Consider the following 14,377-nt stretch of genomic DNA (forward strand, 5'->3'; position numbering starts at 1 on the left):
GCACAAAACGTAATGTCTTTTTTTGTTTTTAGAGTTGAGACATTGTCATCACTTTGAAATGTTATTATGCTGTGACTTGGGGTGAAAACTGGTAAATTTACAGATTTGATAAAACCACTTAGTTTTGAATTAAATACTCTCTGATTTTTGCCACAAACAGGAAGCTTAGATATCAAACAGTAGTTGCTGAAGTAAGAGCCATGGCACTTTTCCATCTAGCTTGAATTGCATCTCTTTATCTCTTACATGTTTAATCAGAAATGTGCACAGAAGTCAAAGGGGGCACTAAGATAAAGAAGAAAGCAGTCTTGGTTATCTGCACTCACAGGTTTAAAATACTCTCTGCAGCTGCTTCTACTGTCAATGAAATGATTGTTTTTAATATATTTCAGAAATTATTATTGTAGTATTTAACCCTCCTGTTGTCCTCGAGTCAAGGAAGGAAGGGAGGAAGGAAGAAGGAAGGAAAGGAGGGAGGGAGGGAGGGAGGAAGAAAGGAATTAAAGGAGGAAGGAAGAAGGAAGGAAAGGAGGGAGGGAGGGAGGGAGGGAGGGAGTAAGGAAGGAAGGAAGGAAGGAAGGTAGGAAGTAAAGGAGTAAGAATGAAGGAAAGGAGGGAGGGAGCGAGCGAGGGAGGAAGGGAGGAAAGGAAAGGAAAGAAGGAAGGGAGGCAGGAAAGGAAGGAAGGAAGGAAGGATGGAGAAAATAAGGAAGGAAGGTAGGAGGGAGGGAGGAAAGAAGGAGGGAGGGAGGGAGGGAGAAAGGAAAAGAGGAAGGAAGGAAAGAAGGACAGAGGAAAGAAGGTAGGGGGAGGAAAGAAAGGGAGAAGGAGGGAGGGAGGAAGGAAGGATAGAAGGAAGGAATAAAGGGGGATGGAGGAAGGAAAGAAGGAAGGGAGGAAAGAGAGAGGAAGGAAAGAAAGAGAGAAGGAGAGAGGGAGGAAGGACAGACGGAAGGAAGGAAGGGAGGAAAGAAGGAACAGTCAAAACAGACGGGGTCAATTTGACCCGGGAGGACGACACGAAGGTTAAGAAGGTTTGAAATTGTGAACTCATTTATGCCGTAACCACCCAAGTTGTATTGTAATTACTTTATTTGAATGAATAAATAAATATGTAAAATTTCTCTGTGTGCTCGGGTGAGTTTTGCTTATTCAATCTCGGTACAGTTCATGCAGAACACTGGAGAAGCTATTGCCACGAAAATTTTCATAATATTCAAATATTGGAGACACTGACCCTGCATTGTCACCTCGACATGTAACAATAATGTGAAAAGTATTACGATATATTTGCACCAGACGTCGGTGAACAGCAGTGAAGGTTTGAAGACGCAAGAGACGGACGATCACACAGAAACTTCGCTCTGGTACGTATTCTTTGATTTAAAAAAAATGTTTTTAAAATGTAAAAATCCAGATTATTGTTGATGACTGAAAAGCAGAAGAGACAAAGTTGAGTTTGCTCCTCATATTTAACATATTTGTGGATGGATGTCTTGTCTCTGTAGAAAAAAAAGTCTTAAAAATGAACACTCCTGGTACTCTGAATTTTTTTAAAGTATAATTGTATTATTTTATAGTGCACTTTCTGAACACCTGTTTTTAAAATGACCTTTTGTATGTCTTTTGGATGTGGTTTTCAAATAAGCTTTTACAGGTTTCTACAACACACTCACACATATCTTTTGTATTTTGTGTTTTATCTTCATATGTGTGAAATAAAATACAATAAAAAATAATAAATATATTATCTGATATTGGTATTGTTAAAGTTATCGTCTATTTATTCTCTTTTTTATATTCTTTTGTATTTTATTGTGTTATGGACCCCCCCCCCCCCATGAGTTGTGAATTGAAATAAATGGATACAAAATGTACTTTAGTGAAGTTATTTCCATGTTGATATTTATAGATTAATACTGTTGATAACTTTAAGTCACTACAGGTGAGTAATTATAAAGCATATTTATTATTACTTTCTCATTGTGAGTCTCAAAAACACAGAATTAAATGCTGATGTTAAAATTGACATTAAGCTTTATGATAACTGAGCAGCTTTATAGTATTCGGATGATTCATTTCCTCCATGTCTCCTTCTTCTTCTCTCCTCCTCTTCAGGCCTCCACGTACACAAACATGTCAGTCAACTCCTCCTCAGCTCACCTCTCCTTCAATAATACCTCTGTCCATCCTCTCTGGAACACATGTGCGTACGACTACTTCTTATCTGTTTACCTCGTCCTCTACATCCTCCTCTTCCCTCTCTTCATCTTCGTCCTCTACCTGGGATACCGACAATGGAGGCAGCAGCGCTCTGGTTCCACCGCAGCGATGACTCCCACAGACTTCCTCACCTACCACTCCATCGTCACGCAGCTGAACGGATTCTTGGGCTTCACCGTCTTTTATTGTGGCATTTCCTTTCATGACCGAGAGATAGCGTTCATGGGGCTTTACATCTGGGGTGTCAGCTCCCTCGGACACAGTCTGATTTACCTCCTGATATGTGTGGCGCTTTACCTGGCTGTTGTTCACCCCATCACCTACCTAGCCCTGAAAAACTCGAACGGGGTCAGGATTGCGAATATCAGCGTTGGATGCGTTTGGCTGTTGTGTGCATGTCTGTTAGTTGTGGGTGTAATCACCTCTATCCTCAACCTGATTGCCAGTTACTGCATTGTGGGTTTTGTCTTAATGGTCATCTCTTTCTGCTGTATTTCTGTTCTCTGCGCTCTCAAGCGTCCAGGTCCAGGGGAAGCGGTCGGAGAAGGGGGGCGGGTTCACCAATCAAAGCAGAGGGCTTCCAACACCATCATGGTCATAATGGGAGTGCTGTGGTTTAGGTTTTTGGGGAATTTGATGTGTAGTTTGCTCTACGAGATACCACTGCTGAGCAATGATGGCAATTGTTTGATGTTTGTGACTGTAATGTGGTTCGATGTGCCCAGCTATTTGATGTTACCTCTGCTGTTTCTACACCGGGAAGGAAAACTACAATGTTGTAAAGTAAACATTGAATCAGGGTGAGGGTAGGAGTATCACACAACACTTCAAGTATAGAAGAACTTTATTAACCCTCCTGTTGTCCTCGAGTCAAGGAAGGAAGGGGGGAAGAAGGAAGGAATGGAGGACGAGAGGAAGGAAGGAAGGAAGAAGGAAGGAAAGAAGGGAGGGAGGGAGGGAGGAAGGAAGGAAGGGAGGAAGAAGTAAGGAAAGGAGGAAAGGAAGGAAGGATGGAGAAAAGGAAGGACGAAGGAAAGGAGGGAGGAAGGAAGGTAGGAGGGAGGGAGTAAAGAAGGAAGGAAGGAGGGAGGGAGAAAGGAAAAGAGGAAAGAAGGATAGAGGAAAGAAGGAAGGGGGAAGGTAGGTGGGAGGAAAGAAAGAGAGAAGGAGGGAGGGAGGAAAGAAGGGAGGAAGGAAAGGAATGAAGGAAGGAGGGAAGGAAAGAAGGAGGGAGGGAGGAAGGAAGGACAGAAGGAGGGAAGAAAATAGGATGGAGGGAGGAAATAAGGAAGGGAGGAAAGAGAGAGGAAGGAAAGAAAGAGAGAAGGAGGGAGGGAGGAAGGACATACGGAAGGAAGGAAGGGAGGAAAGAAGGAACAGTCAAAACAGACGGGATCAATTTGACCCGGGAGGACGGGTCATCATACAACACATTAGAAACAGTACTGACCCATCTTTGTAGACCCCATTGGCTAGATGCACATAATTGGTAGGGTTTTTTTTCATCATGATGACCCCAATGAAGGCTGCATTGGTGTATTAATAAAGTTCTTCTATACTACAAGTGTTGCTGGAGCTTTGATGTGAAGTTGTGCCAGAAACTTCCACCCTGTTTCTACAGTAGGGGTATCATCAAAAAAAAATCTGGTATTCAAATCATTTAAAATACATGTTGTAACGTATAAGTCATTAAGAGTAATTTGTTTTGATATTAGGATATTCAGAGAGACAAAAAATATATATAAGCAAAGCCCAAACCCTGTCTCATAGAAATTATGTCTCACCAACATATCCGATCTTGCAGTGGATGACTGTTTCCAGTTGTCACTACTTTGGCAGGGTTTTTTTTTTTTATGATTAACCCTCCTGTTGTCCTCAGGTCAAGGAAGGAAGGAGGGAAGGGAGGAAGGAAGGAAGGAAGGAAGGAAGGGAGGAAGGAAGGAAGGAAGGAAGGAAATGAGTAAGGAGAGAAGGAAGGAAAGGAGGAAGGAAGGAAGGAAAGGAGTAAGGAGAGAAGGAAGGAAAGGAGGGAGGGAGGGAGGGAGGAAAGAATGAGGAAGGAAGGAGGGAGGAAGGAATGAAGGAAGGAATGAATGAGGAAGGAAGGAATGAATGAAGGAAGGAAGGAAATGAGTAAGGAGAGAAGGAAGGAAAGAAGGAAGGAAGGAAGGAAAGGAGTAAGGAGAGAAGGAAGGAAAGGAGGGAAGGAGGAAAGAATGAGGAAGGAAGGAGGGAGGAAGGAATGAAGGAAGGAATGAATGAGGAAGGAAGGAATGAAGGAAGGAAGGAAGGAAAGGAGTAAGGAGAGAAGGAAGGAAAGGAGGAAGGAATGAAGGAATGAAGGAAGCAAGTGAGGAAAGAAGTATGGAAGGAGGAGGGAACAAAGAAAGAGAGAAGGAGGGGAAGAACAAAGGAAAAATTAAAGAAAGAGGGAGGAAGGAAGGAAAGAAGGAACAGTCAAAAGAGATGACCCGGGAGGACGACAGGAGGGTTAAGCAACTGTCAATGAAACTCAAGGAAATGGAGAGATTGGGCTCCTTTAAATCTCTATTGAATGTAAAATATCTGTGCTTTTAGTAAGACTAGAAATAATTACAAATACAAAAAAAGTCTTTTTATGAGTCAGTAATAATGGTTTGGTAATAATAATAGGTATAATAGCAATAGGGCCTGATTGATACTGGATTTTAGGGGCCAATGTGGATAACGATAGTAGGTAGCAAAAAATGCCGATATTGATGTATTAGTCAATAATGTTACAATGTCAGGAAGGTGATAATTCTGCTTTATGTTTATTACTGAGGTCATAGTGGGTGATGGTGGTGTATTATATTGGCGGGTGTTCCTAATATTTTGCCCCTCTCATGTATGTTAATGGGGTGGACAACATATGAGTAATTTCCCCTTCATACTTCTGTTTGTTCATACTTGTGTGTTTTAGATTTTTTAAGTTGGGAACATAATCAATCTGTATAATGATGGTTAAAAACGAGCAAAAAGGTTGTGGGTCATTAGTCTTGTGACACATTTTCTGTCTACAAGCCGAGACGGCAAAAGAATGATGCAAAACAGAAGTAATGTTGCGTTAATCAAAGCGCTACTGTCCATTCAAATGAGAAAAATAAAACCAGATTTACTGTGTGTGTAATGCAAATATGTGTGTTTCTGACCTCGTCTGTGATTGGCTGATGACTGCACAGTTCATTGAAGGTTTGAAGAGAGCTCACTGCTGAAATAACAAGGAAGGTATTGGGAGTCAGACTGGCGGAAACACCGGTCTGACTCAGTGCTCAATACCAATCTCCACATTTACCACAACATTTACATCCGCTATTAAGGAATTAAATATGTCCTATTTTCGTTTAAGATAAAAATACCAGATATTTGCTGGTTTAAGCTTCTCAAATGTGTTGATATTATGCTTTTATGTCACAAAATAGTGAATCTTTGGATTTTCGGACCATTGATCAGACTAAACAAGACATTTGAAGACGTTACTTTGGGCAGGAAGAAATCACAAAGGGCATTATTCACTATTTTTCCAACTTTTCAAAGACAAAATGATTTTACTGTAATCTGGAACACAATCGGCAGGTCAGTCAATGAAGATAATAATTGTTACTTGCAGTTGTTACTCTGTTAAATTAACAAAGACATGCAAAACTACTTTAACTGTACTCTGTATGACTTCCCAAGTTTACGAAGTTAGTTACAACAATATAATTGCGATTAACGACATTATTGCCATTTGAAGACCATTTCATGCCACTGATATAAAGATCTAATTTGACAGAATATTAATAAGTATGCTTTAATTAGTGTTTAATCACCTGAAAATAAGAACCATGTTTTCATTACGTTAACCTTTGTGTCGTCCTCCCAGGTCAAATTGACCCTGTCTGTTTTGACTGTTCCTTCTTTCCTTCCTTCCTTACTCCCTCCCTCCTTCTCTCTTTCTTTCCTTCCTCTCTTTTTCCTCCCTTCCTTCTTTCCTTCCTCCATCCCCCTTTTTTCCTTCCTTCTGTCCTTCCTTCCCCCCTTCCATTCTTCTTTCCTTCCTTCCTTCCTTCCTTCCTTTCCTTCCTCCCTCCTTATCTTTCTGTCCTCCCCACCTTCCTCCTTTCCTTCCTTTCTCCCTCCCTCCCTCCTACCTTCCTTCTTTCCTCCATCCTTACTTCCTACCTTTCCTCCCTCCTTTCCTTCCTTCCCTCCATCCTTCCCTCATTCCTCCCTCCTTTCCTTCCTTCTTCCTCCCTTCCTTCCTTCCTCCCTCCCTCCCTCCCCCATTTCCTTCCTTCCCTTCATCCTTCCCTCCTTTCCTTCCTTCCCTCATTCCTCCCTCCTTTCCTTCCTTCTTCCTCCCTTCCTTCCTTCCTCCCTCCCTCCCCTCTTTCCTTCCTTCTTTCCTCCCTTCCTTCCTTGACTCGAGGACAACAGGAGGGTTAAAATTAGCTTTTATATCTACAGTAGCTCAGAAGGGACAAACCAAATACTGGCTCCAGAGACAGAGGGATGAATTAGTTGGTTGCAATCTGCAGCATCACCACTAGATGGCACTAAATCATAAACACTGGTCCTTTGAAACTTAAAGGGGAACTATTATGTTTTCCCTTATTTTCTGTCATATATATAATGTTGTTAATGTCAGATGTTCATATTAAATGTGGTCAAAGTGTCAAATAAAGAGATAAATATATGTAGAAGTAATCCATGTGAGCATAAAGCAGCAGCTTCAAACTGCTCTGAATGCTCAGTTTCCAACTTTTTCAGATTTCTTTATATCTATATTCCTCTTTATCTGCTCCACATTCAGTTCATTGCTCCGCTAACATGGCATTTTCTGGTGCTGGTTGTCTGATAAGTCGGTTGCAATCTGCAGCATCACCACTAGATGGCACTAAATCCTAAACACACTGCTCATTTAAATCTGAGAGCGGACTTTTTAGTTTTTCCTTATTTTCAGTCATATGATGGAACAATTAGGCCTGTCACAATAAGTACTTTTTATTAGACTATATTATTGTCATTTGAAGATCATTTTATACCACTGATATAATGAGAATATAATAGTATAATAATGTAAAAACCCAGACTGCCATTATGGTTGGGGACAGTTATTTACCTTTAATTCTTCTGCAGTCTCCACTCAGACACACAATGAGGAATGGAGGACATGAAGAGCCTCTTAGCTGCTAATGTGAAGTGTGGCAATACTGATGTCAAACAAAATGATCAAGGTCCAGTCTATATACAGACATGACGATGCTGATAATTACGTTATTGTACGATAAGTCGATAATAATAACGTAATTATTGTGACATTTCATTTAAATCGGTTTTAGCGGTCCAAAAGTATAGAAAAGCGCAATATAAGTCCAGTCCATTTACCATCAGCTTTGAATGTACTTTGTACTAGTTTAAAACTGACAACGCACAGTCCGACACAAATTACGACCAACATTTTATTCAACTTATCTCACAGCTTTTACATTAAATTAAATCAAAGAAAACTCATCAAGTAAAGATCTCACAGTTCTGTTTTCTGCTCCGATGTGAGCGTTACGTCGCAGTTTCGTCCCCCTGGTGGCTCTTCATGTGCGTTTTCAGACAGTGGCTCTGAGTGAAGGCTTTATCGCACAGAGAACATTTATACGGTCTCTCCCCGTTGTGTGTCCTCATGTGAACTGTCAGGTACGTTTTACGAGCGCACGCCTTCCCACAAATCCCACAGACGAATGGCTTGAGTCCCGAGTGGACGGTCACGTGGTTGTCCAGGTTTATCTTGCGTTTAAAGGACCAGCCGCAGTCCGGGCAGCTGTACGGTGTCTCTCCGGTGTGAATCCGCATGTGAATCGTCAAAGGTCCCTTGGTGGTGAAGCCCCTGCCGCATTCGCCGCAGTGGTACGGCTTCTCGTTGGTGTGGGTCCTCATGTGGATCTGCAGCTGCTTGCTGGTCAGGAACATTTTGCAGCAGACATCGCAGAGGTACGATCTCTCTCTGTTGGTGTGGATCTTCTCGTGTTGCCTCAGCGTGCCTAGGAGTTTGAAACGTCTCCCGCAAATCTGGCAGCTGTGAGGTCGTTCGCCGGAGTGCGTCATCTTGTGGCGGGATAAAGATCTGTAGTCGCTGAGGGATTTACCGCACACGCCGCACAGGTGTGTCTTCTTATTGCCGTGAGTGCTGCGGTGAGCTTTTAACTGCTCCTTCAGATCGAACACTTTGTGACAGGTGTAACATTTGTGGAGTTTACCCGCCTTGTGCTGCCTCTGGTGGTTCTCTAGAGACGCCTTCAGGGCAAAAGCTTCATGGCAGACGTCGCATCGGTGCGGTTTCTCCCCGGAGTGAGCGGCCACGTGCTCGTTGAAGCTGAGAGCGCCGAGGAAAGATTCACCGCAGATGTGACAGTCGTCTGTTTTGTGGCAACTCTGAAGATGATCCTTCATGGTCTCTGCGGTCTCTCCACAAACTCCACAAATGCACAGAGGATCGTTCACGTGACTCCAGGCATGTTTGACAAGCGAGACTTCTGATCTGTGCAGATCGCTGCAAACTTTGCAGAAAAACACAGCGACACTGTTCTCAGTTTCTGTCTCCTTGACAGCAGAACGTCCGTTTTTCTGTTTCTTAGCCTGCAGGTCTGAGTCACTCTCCTGCGGCTCCTCAACATCTGGTTTCCAATCACCGTCGCTGTCTATCGGGTCTTCTCCTTCTTCTTCTTCTTCTTCTCCTCTCTCCCCATCATCGTCCATGTTCACTTTACCCTGAGCTGCAGAGAGATCTTCAGCTGGCTCTGATGTCCTTTGATTTTTGGCTTGGTCTGTTTCCATGCTCACTTCTTCTTCTTCTTCTTCTGGTGATGCTGAGCTGCTGCCTTCAACTTCCTGAACAGGACTGATGTGGGAAACAGAAGCAAAAGACTTAAAATGGATCCACAGTTTCAGTGTCTGTATTTTGTGTGTGTGTGTGTGTGTGTGTGTGAGGGACAGATTTGGATAACTATGAGTGAATGAATATTAAATAACTACCTGGTTTGTGTCCTGCTGTCGTCACACGTCAGCGCGGTGGAGCTACACAGAGACTCTTCACAGCTGTTGTTTTCTTTGCACGCCTGGAAAAATAAAAAGATCCCATCTGTTATTTCTTGATCTCAAAAATAGTAATGTCTGCTTTTTTTATCTTAAAAGGACAAGACGAACTACCTTCGGTCTGATGTAGAGCGTCGACTTCCATCCTGTGCAGCCGACATTTCTCTGGATCTCCTCTGGTGTCAGCGTCTGTAGCTTCAGAGGCTTCAGTCTCCTTCTCTTGTCAGACGTGAAAACGTCTAAATGTTTGTCGTCTCCGGCCAGCTGAGGAAAGTTGGACCTGAGCAGGTCCAGGAAGTCCGGCTCCTGCAGGCCACGAGGACACTGCAGCTTCAGGATCGGACATTTCTTAAGTACTGAGAGAAAGAAGGAAGAGAAAAGTCTTTATAGTCGTGTCAACAATCACTGGATTTGTTTTTATTGAAACTCAAGAATGAAAATGAATTTAACCATTATTATTGTGTAGAATCACAGTTAAACATTTTTACTCCTGAAACATCAAGAATATAAACTATATATTTCAGTTTTACGTCAGTTTCTGAGCAAATAAAAATGACAAATCAAACCAGTAAGGAACTGGTTTGATCTTGACTGATAACTATAATCCGGCTATCTTTTACTTTACTGTCTGAACTTGTCTTAGGAGATACATGATAAGGAGGTCAGCCTGTCTTTGACATTGTTTGAATGTAGTTTTTCTCTTCTTCAGCCAAAAACCACTAAAGCTCCGTCTGAAACTGTCCCTTTAAACAGGCTTATGTTTCCTCTCTCTCTAACTGCACACACTGTTTAATGCTTTTTATGAACTCTGAATATTTACCGTTGTTTGAGAGAACGTCGGTCTGAGAATCCTCCAGGATTCGGATCCTGAGATCTACGAGGTTCTGCGCCTGACTGATCGAAGCTCTGCCGGGTTTCCTTCTCTCAGACGGTCCTCTGGAGCAAGAAGCAGGTTATGTATAGAAGATTAGAGCTGCCAAATATTAAAATGGGATGATTTTACCTTCTTTCTTTTTTATACTTTCACAATGTCTGACATAAACACTACTTTTATCTACGACATGTCTCATGTATTTGATTCTTTTTAATCTTGAATATTGGGGTATTTTTATTCTCTTTTATTTTACTCGCCTAAATCATCCTGAAATATTTTAATTCTGGTTCAAACCATAGACTGTATTTATAATGGACGTAACATCCGTGACGTCACCCATTGGTTTGTGGACTGCTGCTCGGAGGCCAATAGTATCGGATCTGAGCAGCGCCATCTTGAAAATTTCAGGTGCATGCTGGGAAAAATAAAAACAGGGATTCTACTTATATGGGCATCAGGAGGAGCATGAGGCGCCCTCCTGAACCTGTGAACCAATCAACCTGTCAATCACGACGTAGCCACGCCCTAATGCATACCCTGCTTTATCGTCACATATAAAATCAGGGAGGCCAAAATGTCCCAAATGAACATCATACTGCATTGAAGAAGGCTTTAAACTAGCGATTGATACCATAAACACATTTTGAAAACGTTTACTGAGGTTAGAAATCAAGTGAGAAGTTGGTGAATTCTCCATTGACTTGTATAGAGACGGAAGTCCTTTTGACACCAAAACGGTCGCCCCCTGGTGGCCTTTCGATAGAATGCAGTTTTAAGTTACTTCCTCGTTGGCCTCATTTCAGAGGACCTGAGCTCCCTGCCTGGTTAAAACACATAAGTGACTTTTTAACCAAGTTTACAAAATATAGTAGATAATTTAAAAAAGGCCTAATTGAAGCATAACTTAAAGTAAAAACTCACTGATAAATGCATTGCCATGATGACGATGAAACTAAATATGAAATCAACTTAATTTTTAATTTCATTTTTAATATTGGCAGCTGAAAAGCTTCCATTAATAATGTTGAGATATTACACTAGCTGTTATTGGTTGGTAGGGTTAGGTTTTATACTTATACTTTTATACTACATATATTTTCTGTCTCTTTCTGATGTAAATGAAGTGATATCACTGGTAGTTTATGTAGAAACCTTGTTGGAGTTTGATTATTCAGGTCTGGAGATTCATTCTCCTCGTTTTCCTCGTCAGGGTTTCTGCTGCTGCTGCTGCTGCTGCTGCTGCTGCTCGGTTCAACACCTGGAAAAAAAGAGACAAACATCAATTAAGTAAGAAGACATATTTTACAGTTTAGGAATACCTTATATTGTATTGACATCAGTAAACTTCACTGAGAGTTTAATAATCATCAATGTGTCAAACTTGAATTAAGAAACACATCGGAGAACATAATTATAAACCTTTACAGATGTCTTTGGTTTTATATCTTAATATATTTACACTAATCCAAAAGTAAATAAAAATAAAACAATAAATGAAATACAATAAATAAAATATAATAAATAAAATAAAATAAATAACAATAAATAAAATAGAATTATATATATATATAAATAAAATTAAATAATTAAATAAAATAAATAAAATACAATAGATAAAATACAATAAATAAAATATAATAAATAAAATATAATAAATAAAATACAATTATATATATAAATAAAATAAAATAAAATAAAATAAAATAAAATATAATGAATAAAATAAAATAATATATATAAAATAAAATAAAATAAAATAAATAAAACAAAATAAATAAAATACACTGCATGCACAAGATAAAAAAAACCTGCATGTAAACACATAACAATCAAACCTTGCATGGTGTCAAAAGCCAAAGAAAAGAGCTGAGTTTTTAAGTTAAATTACATATGTTGTGTTGGTTTAAAGGTATTTCTGCATGTTTTTATCTCCTAGGACTTTAGTAGTGTTATGCATCAATAACTCTTTACTAACCTTTCCTCTGCAGGATTAATAACTCTTTACTAACCTTTCTTCTGCAGGATTAATAACTCTTTACTAACCTTTCCTCTGCAGGATTAATAACTCTTTACTAACCTTTCCTCTGCAGCTGGACCTGAGGCTGCAGCAGGAGCTCCAGCTGTCTCCTCTGCAGGTCGATCTCCTGCCTGAACCCAGAAGCCTCCTCCTCATACCCGGCTACGATTCTCTCAACCACCGATAAGATTTCCTGCGAGGCTGCAGCGAGTCTCTCTGCGACGAAGCCTCGCAGGATCTCCGCTTTAGACATTATTGAATTAAACTAGATTAGACTTTTAAATGTGTTTTTAATTCATCACAGAAACAAAAACACTGCAGCTGCTGCTTGTTTACTAAATGCACCAGGATGCGTTTCCGGTTGTGCTTCCCTATAAATACCTTCCGAGTAGAAACAAAGAGTTGAGTTCTTCTTCTTTTATTTTGGTTTGGTAGAGTTTGCTGCCACCCTTCAGTCAGGAGTCGGCATTACATTTATTTAGAGCAGGGGGGTTAAACATGAGGCCCGCGGGCCAGAAGCGGCCCGCCGAGGGGTCCAAACCGGCCCACTTTACTTTCCTGTCTTCTTTTTCATTCCTTCTTTCCTTCCTCACTTTCTTCCATCTTTCTTTCCTTCATTCTTGTCTTATTTTCTTTTCTTCCGTCCATCCTTCCTTCCTTCCTTCCTTCCCTCCTTATTTCCTTCCCTTTTTCCTTATTGTCTTCTTTTTTTTCTTCCGTCCTTCCTTCTATCTTTCCTTCCTTCTTACTTTCTTCCTCCCTCCCTTTCTTCCAACTCTCTTTCCTGACTTATTTTCATTTCTTCAGTTCGTCTGTCCTTCCTTCCTTCCTTCCTTCATTCTTTCCTTCCCTTTTTCCTTACTGTCTTCTTTTTCTTTCTTCAGTCCTTCCGTCCTTTCTTCCATCTTTCCTTCCTTCCTTCCTTCTTTCCTTCCTTCCCTCCTTATTTCCTTCCCTTTTTCCTTACTGTCTTCTTTTTCTTTCTTCAGTCCTTCCGTCCTTCCTTCCATCTTTCCTTCCTTCCTTCTTTCCTTCCTTCCTTCTTTCTTTCCTTCCTATCTAAATATATAAACATTGAAAATACATATTTTTTCAAACAAATTCCACTTCTATGTATTTATTTTGTTTGATTTTCTAAATGATTTGAGGCTTTAATTTCATTAGTTTTTAACACATTTTGGTTGAAAGTCCAGGATAGACTTTTATTTTTAAATTTTACACATTTACTATTGACAGCTATATGTAGTTTAATTTAATTCAGATTCTGTAAATTTCCCCCAAATGTTGGGACATGAAGTTGGAAGGTAAAATGTACATTAAATAAAAATCCCAAATGATGATGGTCGAAGTTTTTATTATAATGTCATAACTGCAGTACCAGAAAACAGACACATGAGGGCGCCATTGTAAAGAGCAACATGCATGTTAGATATATAGTGTTCAGAGCAGATAGTGGAGAAAGCTGAATGATTCAAAATGATTATATATTTTTATAAAGTGTCAGAGAAAAGGTAATGATGGTTATTTTAGTACCAGGCTTCTTAAACTTCCTCTACAATCACAGTCAGATAACTTTACATCTTTGTACAAGTTAAATAAATAAGAAACAGAGTGCTTTTTTAGTGCTTTATAGGTGTTTGTAAGGATATTTATGAACTCCCTTATGGCTTTCTGTCTCTTCAAACATTTACAAACTCCATATTTGACAAAAAACCCCTCATGTTTATGCTGAACTGAAAGCAACAAAACACTCCTCCTCCTCCTCCTCCTCCTCTTCTTCCTCATTTCTCCTCCCCTCCACCTTCTCCCTCTCTATCTTCACCGGCATGCTCGACTTCCTGGGCTTCTTCTTTGGTACGTGGTCACCTGCCTCCCACCACCACTGCTGACTGACCGGCGGACTACTGCTGCAGCGAGCCTGCTCACGTTTTCCTTTTGAAACATCGCAGTCAGACACAGGTACTGGTCGGCTGTCGCAGGTTGTCATGGTGAGTGAGTCTCGACAGTGTTCAGTTTGCTTTGGGGAAGGAACGACCACCAGGGGGGCGAGCGAAGGAGGCGAGCCCAGGGAGGAAGCACTGTGAGCGGGGAGGAGAGGAGGAGGAAGGGTCGGGGGTCGCAGGTCACTCAGGAGGAAGTCGTGGTTGGTGTCTTGGCTCGGAGTCCGGGTCAATCGG

The 14,377-nt window shown here is 40.8% G+C and overlaps 1 protein-coding gene across 2 annotated transcripts; it reads right to left on the bottom strand.

Annotated features, from left to right (window-relative positions):
* Nucleotides 1–7,696: 7,696 nt before the first annotated feature.
* Nucleotides 7,697–12,528, bottom strand: LOC134006103 (zinc finger protein 436-like). Of its 2 annotated transcripts, none has more exons than XM_062445184.1 (6): nucleotides 12,257–12,528; nucleotides 11,336–11,419; nucleotides 10,130–10,245; nucleotides 9,424–9,665; nucleotides 9,250–9,332; nucleotides 7,697–9,115 (listed from the first exon to the last, which is right to left on the bottom strand). In XM_062445184.1, exons 1-6 carry the CDS (start codon nucleotides 12,451–12,453, stop codon nucleotides 7,783–7,785), a joined length of 2,055 nt encoding a protein of 684 aa, XP_062301168.1. In that variant the 5' UTR covers nucleotides 12,454–12,528; the 3' UTR covers nucleotides 7,697–7,782. The 2 variants fall into 2 exon arrangements, with proteins under 2 accessions (XP_062301168.1, XP_062301167.1); XM_062445183.1 differs by having other exon boundaries at nucleotides 11,336–11,425.
* Between the last annotated feature and the right edge of the window lie 1,849 nt (nucleotides 12,529–14,377).

Source organism: Scomber scombrus, chromosome 23 (assembly GCF_963691925.1).
Source record: "Scomber scombrus chromosome 23, fScoSco1.1, whole genome shotgun sequence".
Classification (NCBI taxonomy): domain Eukaryota; kingdom Metazoa; phylum Chordata; class Actinopteri; order Scombriformes; family Scombridae; genus Scomber; species Scomber scombrus.